The sequence below is a fragment of the Mercenaria mercenaria genome, chromosome 4 (assembly GCF_021730395.1).
Source record: "Mercenaria mercenaria strain notata chromosome 4, MADL_Memer_1, whole genome shotgun sequence".
In the NCBI taxonomy this organism is placed as follows: domain Eukaryota; kingdom Metazoa; phylum Mollusca; class Bivalvia; order Venerida; family Veneridae; genus Mercenaria; species Mercenaria mercenaria.
Genome location: NC_069364.1, coordinates 21,727,260 through 21,742,758, shown reverse-complemented (window position 1 = coordinate 21,742,758; position 15,499 = coordinate 21,727,260). Strand labels below are relative to the sequence as shown.

Below are 15,499 nucleotides of genomic sequence, written 5' to 3'. Positions count from 1 at the left end.
AATTCTGTCAAAATTCAAATCAGAGTTATGGGGATTGTTTCTCCTGGTGTAGACTTTGATAGTAAATAACTATTTTAAGTTTCAAGTCAATAGCTTTGATAGTAACAGAGATATTTGACTTTATCAAAAACTTTAACCAAAAATTCCAAGTTAAAAAGGGGCATAATTCTGTCAAAATTCAAATCAGAGTTATGGGGATTGTTTCTCCTGGTGTAGTCTTTGATAGTAAATAACTATTTTAAGTTTCAAGTCAATAGCTTTGATAGTAACAGAGATATTTGACTTTATCAAAAACTTTAACCAACGCCGACGCCGAGGCGAGTGCAATAGCTCTACATTTTCTTCGAAAAGTCGAGCTAAAAAATAGGAGGTGTGCAAGTTCATATCATGATAAAAACTCATGCAAGGTTTAATCAATTTCATGGAAGGTTTGAAAAAAAAAACTAAGCAAGGAATAAAAAAGTTTTTTTTTGAGGGGGGGGGGAGGGGGAGGGGGAGGGGGTGTGACCAAGGCAAGAGGGTGACCAGGTGTGGGTACACAACTTCACATAGTTAACACTAGATACTTCTAAGGGCCATAACTCTGATGTTACTTGGGCAATCTGACTGAAACTTGACGGGCCGCATAACTCATAGTGGTGAACATGTATATGAAGTTTTATTTAAATATTCCCAACCACTTCCTAGATATGGCTTCAAACGGATGGATGGACAGACCAACGGACAACGCCAAAGCTATATCCTTCCAACTTTCGTCGGGGGATAATAACATAACCAAATTGGGATGCTAATGCGGTGAGTCCAATAGCTCTACCTGTTCTTTGAACAGTTGACCTAAAAAGTTCCTTTGTTTTTAAGTTACTGCAGTGGAGTTTGAATCCATGACTAAATATTAGTACAGATTCTTAACCACTATGCCTCTGAGCCTTATGCTTTTTGGTGTATCATTATACCTATAAACTTTTTATAGCAATTTTATGTATGTACATGTAGGTTTTCTGTTAGGCACGTAATACCTTAAGAAGGGTGTCCCTGCTACAGTTTAGATAAATGGACTGTACTTAAACAATTAACAATAAAATATCTTTTTCCTCTTCAATTCACTTCTATGTTATGTATATTTTCTCAAATAGCATAAAATGCAATGTTTGTGCACTATGCCAACTATGTTGGAAGAACAGGAACTTGGAAAGATTGCAACTTCTACAAAGACATTAGTTGTCAAAGAGAGGCTGTCAAAGAGAGGTTATTTTACTAAAGAACTGGTCTAGTATTAAAGTATTAAAATGCCTCACTTTTTGTATGAAAGTAAACATTTGTTGTTTGAAGTTACGTTGTTAAACATTACTACAAATGAGATTCATGACCACTGAAAAATGACTCTTGTAAGTCCAGAATCACAAGAACATCAATTTTTAGATAAGGTCCTTTGACCATTTAACAAACTAAGAAAATCTATAACTAATAAAGCTGGTAAGATTTATGAAAAGCTTTCTGACATTACAACAAACAGATCTAAAAACTTCTATAAGTCAGTGAAAAAATAAAATCTATCTCTTAACAACACTTTGTGTAACTGTTTGAATAGATAAATTTATAAAATCTTCATGTCATAAAGAGAATTAAGTTCAGTTTTAATAAATAAATTTATAAAACCTACAAGTCACAACGAGGTTTAAGTTACTTTACAATTTCTGAATAATATCTAAATGGTCCTATTTATCATGTACTAGTGAGTGTTTAATCAGTCTATCATGTCGAGTAAAAGCTCTTGGACAGACAGGGCATTCAAAAGGTTTCTCTCCACTGTGGTCGTAACTATGACGTTTTAGATGTTCCGCTCTCATGTAGGATTTACCGCACTCAAGACATCGGTAAGGGCGTTCATTTGTGTGTCGCCGATAATGCCTTACTAAATGCTCTCGTCTGCGGTACTGAGAGCCACAAATATCACAACCGAAGGCTCGTTCCTCCGTGTGAATCTTTGTATGAATCCGCACTTTCTCCCTCGTTTTGAATTGTTTCTCGCAATATTCACACTGGTAGATAATATTTGGTGTTTCTTGAACACCTTTTCTTTTCCTGCCACGTTTCTTTGGACTAGCTGAACTGGAACTTTCATATTCAATGCCCTCTTCTGAAAATGACATCGGCTGACTTTGCCGACTTTTTGATTTTGTTAATGTTAGACGTATTCTGGGTTTCTTTCTTTTTCTACCATCTTTTTTCTTATTCATACCTTTAAGCGTATATGCTACATCTTTTGCTGCTTTCCTGATTTGTTCAATGTCATCATCAATGCCACCTTTCCGTTCTTTCTTTTTCCTGCCTCTTTTACTAGTTGGGCTAACTTCAACTTCGTATGTCCCTATTTCTACTTCTGAAGCAATATCTTGATTCTTAATAGTTTCTGAAGCAGCTAGAATTGCCTCAACAGATCTTTTAGAAGGAGACTTTCGTTCAACATCAAACACTGGCTCCATTTTGAAATGAATTTCACCGGTATTTGGATGGTAAACACTGACAGGATCGTTATACGTCTGCCTCATTCTATAAATATCATCGTATGAATTTAGATCATCAATGTCTAAATTCCTTGAAGACGATGGCTTTAACGTAAACTTAGAGCTACCGGGAGATTTTGTTGGTGTACTAATTCTCCTTTCCCTATGACTTGGAATATAAATATCCTTTCGCTGAAGATACATGGCAGTGAGTGGTTTACTACGCACTATTTCCTCCTCATCGTCAAGACTCTGAGACGTACTGATTTCTTCCTCAACCGCCTCTTCAATAACAAGACCACTTTCGTGATCATTGAGCGGCGTGGAAACTTGATCGCTGTTACTGACAGACATTGGTCTTTGAATAACTGGAATGGTTCCGATATAGTCATGGTGATAAATACTTTGACTGAGTCTATCTGGGATCAGATCTTCAGACACATTTTCTTCTTTCAGGTTAACAGGTGGTTCCATAGAAGTTCCGGACATAACTTTATCATTAACATCTGTGTCCGAATCATCGTTGTATTCATTTATTTCTTGTTTCAGACTTCTAGGCTGTGTAATTAAGATCCTATTGGTTGATGTGTCCTCAGACTGTATAACTACATGTTCCATTGGTATTGGGGCACTATAATTATGTTGGGTCGGATCAAGGGATATCTGGATTGGAAGCTGGCTACCGTCCGCAACCTGTTTTCAAGATAAAAATATACACGATATCAGTATTATCACAGATAAGCAAGCCATCAGATATACCATTACAAAGTATTCATGGACTACAGCTGAAACTCGGCATTTCCGATTTCAAGCAATCAAACATTTTACTTCAAGATAAAATGAAATTCTGTGCACGATTTTAGGTCGGGACTTGAAAATGTCTTTGAGATAGCCGAAATTTTAAGATAAACAAGAGGGCTATGATGGCCCTATATCGCTCACCAGAGATGATCTGGCCTACTGACCTAGTTTTTGACCCAAATAGCCCAGATTCGAACTTGACCTAGAGGTCATCAAGACAAGCATTCAGACCAATGCTCATGAGTTTCAAACTTTAACTGTGGACTCTATAGTATTAACAAGATTTTCCTTTGATTTGCTCTAGTGACCTAATTTTTGACCACACAAATTCCAATTTCAAACTTGACCTACAGATCATCAAGACAAACATTCTGACCAAGTTTCATAAAGGTTGGGTCACAAATGTGGCCTTGAGAGTGTTAACAAGCTTTTCCATTGATTTGACTGGGTGACCTAGTTTTTGACCCCACATGACCCAGATTTGAACTTGACCTAGCGATCATCAAGACAAACATTCTGACCAAGTTTCATAAAGATTGGGTCACAAATGTGGCCTCTAGAATGTTAACAAGCTTTTCCTTTGATTTGACTGGGTGACCTTATTTTTTAACCCACATGACCCAGATTCGAACTTGACCTAGAGATCATCAAGACAAACATTCTCACCAAGTTTCATAAAGATTGGGTCATAAATGTGGCCTCTACAATGCTAACAAGCTCTTCTTTTGATTTGACCAGGTGACCAAATTTTTGACCCACATGACCCAGATTCGAACTTGACCTAGAGGTCATCAAGACAAACATTCTGACCAATTCTCATCAGTTTCAAACTTAAACTGTGGACTGTAGAGTGTTAACAATATTTTCATTTGATATGGCCTAGTGGCCCAATTTTTGACCCCACATGATCCAGATTCAAACTTGACCTGTCCTAGAGATCATCAAGACAAACATTCTGACCAAGTTTCATAAAGATTGGGTCAAAAATGTGACCTCTAGAATGTTAACAAGCTTTTCCTCTGATTTGACCGGGTGACCCAATTTTTCACCCACATGACCCAGATTCAAACTTGACCTAGAGGTCATCAAGACAAACATTCTGACCAATTCTCATCAGTTTCAAACTTAAACTGTGGACTGTAGAGTGTTAACAAGATCTTCCTTTGATCTGGCCTACTGATCTAATTTTTGACCCCACATGACCCAGTTTCGAACTTGACCTGGAATTCAGCAAGACAAACACTCTGACCAAGTTTCATATAGATTGGGTCATAAATGTGGCTTCTAGAGTGTTAACAAGGCAAATGTTGACGCACAACGCACACCAACAGACTCCGGACAATGACCGGTCACAATAGCTCACCTTGAAAAAGTTTGAGTTATCAAGTTTCAACTGTATTTTTACATATGAAAAGTGTTTCCTTTGTCGTGCCTGGTAGAATTGTGACTTATCGTTCATAGATTTTTAAAAAATATTTTAATGTTACCTACTATTTAACAGTAAATGCTTTAAACTTCAAACACCTAGAAACCATAATTAAACAGCAGAGCTTTCACGGAAATTCACCAAAATTTCTAAGTCACAAAAATCTATGGAGAAGGGTAAAAAGAGGAACAATTTGAATGAAATTAATGTTAAAAATAATATAACTTGCAATGTGAGGTCACCTCATGATTCCAATGATTAGTGTGAGTTTCAAAGCATTTTGCCTGGTACTTTCAGAGAAACCTGCTGACATGCAGAAATTTCAAACTTGAAAAGGGGACATTATTTTAACAAATTAAAAGCTAAAGCTGTGAAACTTGTCTAGCAGCCTTTGAGAAAACCTGTTTACATGCAAAACTCAGTGAAAAGGGTCATACTTTTGACAAAATAAAAACTACAAATGTAGAGTTACCATACTTGTCCTGATGTTGAAGACATTGATTTTAAAAGAAACCTGCTTCAAAACAAAACTTACTTCTGACAAGGACTCATATTTGAAGAATTTCAGATAGTTGAGCTAAACAAGAGCTGTCACTTATGGTGACAATTGCCCTCGCAGCGCCTTGACCTTTGACCTGGTGACCCCAAAGTCAGTAGGGGTTGTGTACTCAGTAAGTACTATCAGCATGTGAAGTTTGAAGGTCCTGGGTGCAGTGGTTCACGAGTAAAGTGCCTTCATGCAAAAAGTTAAAGTTGTGACAAACGAACTGGGGGACAGATAAAAACTAAATTGCCTCCCTTCGGGTGTATAAAAACAAAACTTCTAAGTTCTAAGGCATTCTTAGGGTATAAGAAGTAGACATGCCTCAATCAATTGTTTAAAAGCAAGTTGTCCTGTTAGATGTGCTGCTTAAAATTTTCAACTGTCCTGCTACAATTTGCACTAGTCCCACAAGTCACAAAGTAATTTTTTTTAATCTACATTGTCTGGTGAAAACTGTCGAGCAGGAATCTTTTGTGAAGTATCAAGGATCTAACCAACAAGATTGTGGTATCATAATGGAACAGATTTAAGACTTCTTCTGTATACTCTGGTTATCTCAGTAGATCTGTTCACACAGAGCTTTTTTATATTTTTGGTCAAAAGTCGCACTTGTCTTACAGATTGAGTACTACAGCAAGTTCCACTCACCCAGAGAAAAGTTCTCCTAGTGTTTACGAGCAGATCTATGAGTAGATTTCTTAGTTTTGCCAGGTAATATTTGAGCCACGCCATGAGAAAACCAACTTAGTGCAGACGCGCAGGCTGGTCTGGATCCATACTGGTTGCAAATGCACTATGTTGGTTTTCTCATGGTGCAGCTCAAATATCACACAGTGCTGATATTGTGACAGTAAGATTACCTGAATGCTACACGTATTTGCATAGATTTGTCCATTTACAAGCTGCACATTGAGTTCTTCCTGTACTGAGAGTGGTACTTGCACACTGCCCTCCTCAACTTCTTCCATTTTCTTTTCTGCAAGTACCATAATTACCGTGTTAAATAAAGCAACAGATGTATAATAAACTTACTATATATATGAAAATTTATCTGTGAACTGACCTATTTCCTTTTAAGGATGACATGGTGTAATAGTCATTTTTCATATCTTATAACTGGATGATAATATTTTAATGAAATTTGGTGACTTAAAAGACACTTAAAATTTAAAACGTTTCACCGAGAAATTTTTCAAATTTTATCGATTTTGTGGGGAGATAATCGGTATTGAAGTTAACATTGATGCCTATTGGAAATATACAGTTTCTTTGAATTATCTCAACTTGAGTTTTGACAAAATTTTGCGGTAGAAATTTGCGTTATATGATTCTGATACAAATGTCAAAAAGAAATTTAAAATTCCCCATAGGGAAAAGGAGAAAATCATTATTTTCTAGTTTTCAGGGGAGATACATGTGTAACTCATGAAAAACCAAAATTATCAGGGGAGGTTATTTAAAGGAAATTTTTGAGAACTTCTGTCACTATATAACGTACCTTATTTCTATCGTTTGACATTTTCAAAGCTTACATTATCAAGTTGTATGTACGCTTTGGGTGAAATTGAAGCTTAGTATTACGGGTAGTAATCCTTAAAATAAAACACATTGTGTTCAAATATATATCATTTAATATATCTACAAGAGGGCCATGATGGCCCTATATCGCTCACCTGTTATCATTGCACTTGAGGACAAGAAGGTCCTCAGAAAAAATATCTAAGTCCAAAGGCTAGGAACAACAAAGGAAAGAAATTTAACCAAAAAGAAAAAAAAAATTCTTACAAGGTACAGATATGTCAAAATACACCTAAAAATTGGAGGTAGTACGTACCATCCATGTTGTACCACAGAAAAGTGGTCTCGGTTTTTCCCTACGGCCAATAATAAAAAAGTTACTAAAAATAAGCTATTTATAGTAACGTAAAAGGGAAGTAATTAAAAAGAAAATTGTTGTAAGTGAACAAAAGAAGGATCTGCCAAATAAATCTGTTGACATAAATGAAATTTCAGATCAGTATCTTCATTAGTTATGGAGATATACCCATTTTAATTTGAAATAAAGGGAGGTAATTTGACATAAAATCAGTCCATAGTTATCTACCCTCATTGACTCAGTCCAACTAATGACAATAATGAAATTTCAAATAAGTCCTATAAGTACTTACTGATATAAATCCATTTTGACTACAATCATGGGAGGTAATCAGATACAAAATAACTCTGGAACCTACGATTGGATCTGATTTGTCATGGAATCCAAGATTTATTGTTGTTGAAGATATTTTGGAAGTTTGTATAAAAAAAAAAACATAAATGAAGTCTCTATTTGGCTGCAAAAGCCAAAATAGCCAATTTTTGACCTTTCAGGGGCCATAACTCTGGAACCCATGATGGAATCTGGACAGTTCAAGAAAGGAACCAAGATCTTATGGTGATACAAGTTGTGTGCAGGTTTGGTTAAAATCAAATCATAAATGAAGTTGCTATTGTGCATCCAAGGTCAAAATAGCTTATTCTGGCCCTTTCAGGGGCCATAACTCTGGAACCCGTTATGGGATCTGGTCGGTTCAATAAAGGAATTGAGATCTTATGGTGACGCAAGTTTTGTGCAAGTTTGATTAAATTCAAATCATAAATGAAGCTGCTATTGTGCAGACAAGGTCAAAACAGCTAATTCTGGCCCTTTCAGGGGCCATAACTCTAGAACCCATAATGGAATCTAGCCAGTTCAAGAAAGAAACCAAGATCTTATAGTGATACAAGTTGTGTGCAAGTTTGGTTAAAATCAAATCATAAATGAAGCTGCTATTGTGCAGACAAGGTCAAAATAGCTAATTCTGGCCCTTTCAGGGGCCATAACTCTGGAACCCATACTGGAATCTGGCCAGTTCAAGAAAGGAGTCAAGATCTTATGGTGATACAAGTTGTGTGCCAGTTTGGTAAAAATCAAATCATAAATAAAGCTGCTATTGTGCAGACAAGGTCAAAATAGCTAATTTTGGCCCTTTCAGGGGCCATAACTCTGGAACCCATAATGGGATCTGGCCAGTTCAAGAAAGGAACCGAGATCTTATGGTGATACAAGTTGTGTGCAAATTTGGTTAAAATAAAATCATAAATGAAACCATTATCGTGCAGACAAGAAATTGTTGACAGACGGACGGACGGATGGACGCACGCACGGACACACGACGGACGAAGGGTGATCGCAAAAGCTCACCTTGTCACTATGTGACAGGTGAGCTAAAAACAGTCCAGAGGCTGTAGATTTGAACCCCACTGGGAATCATGACTGTGCTCCTAACATGACCAGTACTGACTTTTCACTGAAAGCAGACATTTAGCAAGTTGAGATATCAAAGAAAATCGGGCAACATGCATTTTCACTTTGAGATTAGATTTGAGCGAAGTTTTAAGCTCCAAAGTGCCTATTTCGCTCAAGTCAACCACTCGCGAGAGCCCTGTTTTGATTCAAATTTCTTGTGAATATTAGGTAAATCATATAAATTTGATATTTCATTTTCAACAAAATTTTAGATGTAATATCAATATGTACGAATAACCATAAATATCTTCGAAAAGGAGGTCCATAACCCTAGACAACTAACAGGCTTCCTAAAATTTACAGATACATCACTTACAGTGTGCGACATTAACTTTATTAACACGGTAGCCAATCTGGCTACGGACTTCCAATTTTTTGTAGCCCAACAGAATTTTTCGTAGTCCCACCAATTTTGGCACAAGAATGAACAGGACTTTCAAAGTTTCATTCTAATAATGTTTTATTTAATTTCTTTCCAATATACTGCTGTAGGTTGGTGATTATATTTCGAATATTGGATATATTGTATGAGTTTTACAAAATTGATTTAGAAATCTGAAAGTGTTCACAAAATTTTGCAGAAAGTCAAAGACACAGAGTCATGAAAGGAGATCAAAACAGCTTTGTAGACAAGAAATAGCTTGGCAAAAATACAATTGATTTAATTTTTTTATACAGCAGACTGACTAAGAGTCTCGCTATGCCTAATTTTTTTTTTGGAAAGTCAATTCTCCCTCAAACTGATTTAGGGAGAAGTGGGGAGACTTTGGGAAGAAGTGGGAAGACTCCATGGATTTTTTCTATTTCTAGCTCGACGCTGTGAAGTGATTCGATGACCATTCATTTTCTTAGTAACATCATTTCCCATACTGTGATTATTGTTTCATTACAAAATTCTGAGAAAAAAATTCTTTTCAGTTCAAGACGGTGCTGAATCTAGCCCGCCGACTTTTTGGTGCCATAAAAATCAAACCATCAATGTCAGTATTATGAAGTTAATACTTTACATGTCCTTTTTTTTACCATGGATACCAAATAATTGTGTCTATAATTCCAATTAATCACATAGTTAATCAACAATTTCTTTAGAAAATGACTATTTAACGCTTAAGTGTCAAAGACGTAACCGCGGCACTGATTGGCCTATTACAAACGGATAATTTGATTAGCTGTCACACTTTTCGCAAAAATCTCACAAGTACCTGAAGTAAACTAATTTTATTAATTAATTTATCAGGGGAAAATATTAACTTTTTTCAGCCAGGGGCCACCTGGGCCCCTAACTTTTAAAAACTAGGGGCCCAGACCAAAAGTTAGGGGCCCAGTTAATACGGTCAGGTATCTGTAGTGAAATATTGCATTTCAGGTTGCTCTCATACAAACCGGGTACATGTATGTTCAGTTGATTATCAACATTTACAGGGGATTAATTGATACAAGCTAATGCTTGTTTTATGTAATTGTACAATTGTATTTAATGGAAATTAAATTAAAACCTTTCAAAACTCAACAGGTTAAAATAAACATATTCAAAATACATTCAACATGTGACAGTGTAAAACTTTTCAACTTTAAATGTTTCTCATGTCCCCCAACAGCAAAAATTGCAAATGAGACCATTATCAGTATTTTGCAACCAGAGCCTATTTTCTTCCAATTTTTTGTTAAAGTTCCTGGACCTTTTGTTTTTTTCATAATCTTGATAATATTTTCGCTTTTCGGCCGCCGTTTGTACTTGCTTTTCAGCGGGCTTAGTAACCCCATCAAGAAAATGGCACATTTTTTCCTCAGTTTACTGGCTTCGCGTACATCACACATAGGGCGCCGCCATTACAAGGGAGATAACTCGCATCGGCGTGGTATGTCTAAAGTTCGTTCCAAAAAGCTAGCAGTTCATCGGCATCTCTACACGAGATGTGTAAATTAAGTTTGTGGTTCCGATAATAATGAAGCACATGCAACAGTGAAAACCGATGGCCACTTTTGCGAACCACGCTTTCAAATATTGCGCCACATTGGGAGGAAGCACTGCGTCGCACATGGGGTCACATGGCGTCGCAGTTTAAACGTGTCCGGTATAGACCGGTATAACGGACTTTCTCTTGACAGACCTCCATTTTTAAATGGAGTCGACTACGTTTTTGAATGATTCATACTATTGCAATCCATTTCCCAGTAGACATAAACATATAGTCCAGACAGAGCAACTCATTATATTCCTTTCAGTTCCCAAGAGAACTGTGAAAAAACGAAAAGAGACAAAAAAACACCGAATTATGGAAATTTTTATTTTTTTCAACCTGGTCGCCTCCTGGGCCCCTAACTTGCGATTTTTAGGCGCCCAGCCGATTTTTTGGTCGCACTGGGCGACTGGGCGACTGCTAATATTTTCCCCTGTTTATGCTATCAACGTGTTTTGTATATGTATTTAACACACATGACATGGTGCAAATTGTCAAAAGATTAGCAAGTGCGCCATCCAAAAAAAATTCGGGCGACTTGAAAACGTTTTTGGGTTAGACTTGAGCGAAGTTTGAAGCTTCAAAGCGACTATTTCGTTCCCACGTTTGCAATGATCTGTTTTGGTAAATTTATTCCTCAGAATTTTTCATAGCCCGACAGGCTACGGTCTGCCGATTTTCTGTCCCCCAGCAGATTTTTCGTAGCCATTGCCAAACGGGCTACCATTAGATTATGTCGCAAAATGCACTTAAGCAGCATGCCCATTCACGCACTGCAGTACGTGAATCACGTACAAAATATCAAATGCACGCATAAAAATCACTTGTTGGGGGTACATGCACGCAGAGATTCGGAACTCTAGTTCAGCTGCAATATCGCTGTTTATTTCATCGCGCACTTGCCAATTGTTTGGTATGGTCTAAAACGCAGATCCGGTCCAAGAACGTTATAATTTCGTTTCCATCACCGAATTCTCGGCGTAATTGTCAGCTGTATAGAGGGGTTTGGTAAATGTTTTAGCCGGACGTCATACGGGTCATTTGCAAAAAAAGAATGGATACGAAACGCAAAAAGGCATTTTAGCTTTAATAAACTCAGCAAAAGGTTAACAGTATTTTATTTTTCGATATTTAACTGCAATTTTGATACACATTGCATATCTGTAATAGTTTGGCCATTTATTATTGATGGACGAATTTTACCAGTCTTCAGTTGACTGTATGTTATTTCGGACGAATCGTGTTCCGTTCACGAAATTGGGAATACATGAACCTTGCTGAAAAATTATTTATATTTAGTATAATATAGGGAGGGGTGTTTTGATTCAGAATTTCCTATCTTAACTTTGGAAAAACATTTTACTTTTTCTAAAATTATCTCATCTGTTATACCCCACCCACGAGAGTTCTGTATGAAGAAAACAACAACAAAAAACAAACACAAAAAACATGTAATATACAAATTTCAGTAGTTAAATAGAAAATTTTCAGATCTGCCATGTAGTGTACCCCCAAATTTTGAAGTGTACCCCTATTTTGCAAAAGCAGGAGGTACATGTACCCTCAACTTTAAAAATGAGTGGGCATGCTGCTTAAGTATTGAAAAGTTTCAAACGTGTACATAGCTTTTTTAAGACTTAAAACAAAAGTTTTAACCAATGCAGACGCTGACCATTAAGTGACATTACCTCATAAATTTTTCAACAATTGGACAAGCTAAAAAAGATTATTTTCTTTTAAAAGATAAAATATCGGCCAGAAAGGAATTGGAAAATATTGTAATTACTATTCTTAAAGCCAGTAAGAAACCACGGTAAATAGGAAATGAGGCCACTGTGACACCAGCTTCCCAGAAAATTTGTAAAGCAGGATATTCGCTGTAGCAGGTATGACAATCAAAATGTAAGGCCATTAGCTGTTAAGCATGTTAGCTGAAAATTGATTATAAATTTATGGGTAGATTCCATTTTAGCGGTCCCCACTGACTTTGACTATTTATTTTAGGAGGGTTGTGTTTAAATTGTTGTTAAAATAACATAGCATTGGTATGGGGCCAGTAGCACTCAGCATGCCCACTCATTTTTAAAGTTGAGGGTACATGTACCCCCTGCTTTTGCAAAATAGGGGTACACTTCAAAATTTGGTGGTACACTACATGGCAGATCTGAAAATTTTCTATTTAACTACTGAAATTTGTATATTACATGTTGTTTTTTTTTTTTTGTTGTTGTTTTTCATACAGAACTCTCGTGGGTGGGGTATAACAGACGAGATAATTTTAGAAAATGTAAAATGTTTTTCCAAAGTTAAGATAGGAAATTCTGAATCAAAACACCCCTCCCTATATTATACTAAATATAAATAAGTTTTCAGCAAGGTTCATGTATTCCCAATTTCGTGAACGGAACACGATCCGTCCGAAATAACATACAGTCAACTGAAGACTGGTAAAATTCGTCCATCAATAATAAATGCCCAAACTATTACAGATATGCAATGTGTATCAAAATTGCAGTTAAATATCGAAAAATAAAATACTGTTAACCTTTTGCTGAGTTTATTAAAGCTAAAATGCCTTTTTGCGTTTCGTATCCATTCTTTTTTTGCACACGACCCGTGTGACGTCCGACTAAAACATTTACCAAACCCCTCTATACAGCTGACAATTACGCCGAGAATTCGGTGATGGAAACGAAATTATAACGTTCGTGGACCGGATCTGCGTTTTAGACCATACCAAACAATTGGCAAGTGCGCGATGAAATAAACAGCGATTTTGCAGCTGAACTGGAGTTCCGAATCTCTGCGTGCATGTACCCCCAACAAGTGATTTTTATGCGTGCATTTGATATTTTGTACGTGATTCACGTACTGCAGTGTGTGAATGGGCATGCTGGCACTAATGGAAAAAGCAGGGGTGTGGGGGCGGCAGCCCCCAAAGTAACGTGACGTCATGACGTATTTCCGACTGGGGACCGCTGAACTGGAAGTGTCCCTAAATTTATCCTATATGAATAAGGCCAACTAAAGTGACAAATTTGTACTCAACAATATATTACTCTTCTCTTAACATTATTCACATCTTAATGAGATGAGCGGCCCTTAAAGTAAAACCGTTCCGGTGCAGAACTGCTAACGGTTGACAACCAACAGTTTATATGATGCACTCCACCCACCAAAAAATTCAAGATGGCGGGTGGGGTGATGTGGCTAAATTGGGGTCCTGCCAATGCTATTTCCATCAATTTAGGAAATAAACAATACGCAAATATACTTTAGTTTTATTCTATATCTTGCAAATGATAAAATAAAAAACTATCCGCTGACTTACTAACAAAATCACTAAATCGCCAAAAAAATATTTTTTCTGATAAATGTAGGCTTGAAGCAACGGGATTACTTGCATCTCATTGGTCAAAAATAAAATTAAATACAAGAAAGGAGTTTAAAATAGCAACAAGAAATAATGTAAGCTTCTTGACTCTTCCACACGTTTATAATACATATTATCTGTATTACTAGACAGATCAGTGTAACAGACTACATAAACTTTTTAACATGAGATAAGATAAATGATTACAGATGCGTTTTCAATAATAGGTGTATAACCGGTACGCCTATAGTACGCAATGGAAGTAAAGTGCGCAATGGTGCGAAATGGAGGTAAAGTGCGCAATGGAGTCAATTTTTTTTAGCGTCGATTATTGGGTATACTTGCTGGCTATAGTTAATGGAAACGTAGTTAAATGCCAAGAAATGAAAATGGCACGCAAGCAGCATATATTTGTGCTAATTCAAAATTGTGCGCAATGGAGGTGAAGTGCACAAAGAACCTTTTTAGGAGCAATAATTGGATGAATATTTAGAAAATACTCACAGTTGTCTGTTTAAAATTGTTTGAAAGATTTTATTTACTCTCGGTAAATGCTATTGCAATAAAATGATAGATGTATCATAATTATAATTATAATTATATCTATCATTAATAATAACCCTTATATAACTAAAATAAGCTGCCGACTGAAAAAAATGCTCAATGAATTCTATTGTATAGCCGTTGTATAGGAACGATTATTGTGTAAACTTGTTTGAAATAATGGAATTGTCGTGAAAATTCTAAAAAAAAAAGAAAAAAAAATTAGGCACATAACAGATATTTGTGCTAAATCACTGGCACGCAATGGAGGCAAAGTGCGCAATGGAAACATTCTATTATAGGAGCGATAACTTGAAAACAAGTCTAAAAAATACTCCCAGCTACTGATTTTCTGTTTAAAATAGTTTTACTTAATTTATTATCGGTAAATAATATTGCAATAAAATGATAGATATATCATAATTATAACTTTAACGCATTTTAATAACCCTTTTATTGCTCTGTCTAAAATAAGCTGCCAACTGATTAAGGTGTCTAATTGAATTATTAGGATTATCACACCTATGCTAACTGATTAAATCACGCCTTTGGTAAGTATTTCACGCTATTTTAATTGGTTACATCAACAACAACAACAACAACAACAACATTTATTAGCATAATCGACATATATATGCCTTTGGCTAATGAACAGTATACAGTTCTTTCAAATCATGCGTATAAATAATTTGTAATCAAGATTTCAAACCCTTAACAAATAAAATTCCTTCAAATATTTACATATATTCCATTGGACCTTTTTCTTAGCAGATGACAACAAATTGTCAAACATTTTCAGATTTGGCCACGATGTTTTTGGCAAATATTTTGAACGTAAGTTTTTATATTTAGGACAAGTCAATAACACATGATACTCAGATTCTATAACATTTAAATTACAATTTTGACATATTCTTTGATCCCTAGCTATACCACTATACCTTCCAGTTTCAATAGCTAAGCAATGTGAAGACAATCTAAAACAACTGAGTAATTTTCTTAAGTAATCATTATCAACA

General features: G+C 36.0%; 1 protein-coding gene across 2 annotated transcripts; it reads right to left on the bottom strand.

The window, feature by feature from the left end:
• Window positions 1-1,458: 1,458 nt before the first annotated feature.
• Window positions 1,459-14,016, bottom strand: LOC123551161 (zinc finger protein 569-like). Of its 2 annotated transcripts, none has more exons than XM_045339882.2 (3): window positions 13,896-14,016; window positions 6,136-6,251; window positions 1,459-3,197 (listed from the first exon to the last, which is right to left on the bottom strand). In XM_045339882.2, the coding sequence occupies exons 2-3, from the start codon at window positions 6,241-6,243 to the stop codon at window positions 1,716-1,718; spliced, it is 1,590 nt and encodes a 529-aa protein (XP_045195817.2). In that variant the 5' UTR covers window positions 6,244-6,251; window positions 13,896-14,016; the 3' UTR covers window positions 1,459-1,715. The 2 variants fall into 2 exon arrangements, with proteins under 2 accessions (XP_045195817.2, XP_045195818.1); XM_045339883.2 differs by lacking the exon at window positions 13,896-14,016 and adding an exon at window positions 13,645-13,694.
• Between the last annotated feature and the right edge of the window lie 1,483 nt (window positions 14,017-15,499).

Coding starts and splice junctions, on each gene's coding strand:
- LOC123551161 (XM_045339882.2), bottom strand. CDS start 6,243: ATGGAAGAAGTTGAGGAGGGCAGTGTGCAAGTACCACTCTCAGTACAG. Junction 3,198..6,135: donor CAAATACGTGTAGCATTCAG/GTAATCTTACTG, acceptor TCTTGAAAACAG/GTTGCGGACGGTAGCCAGCT.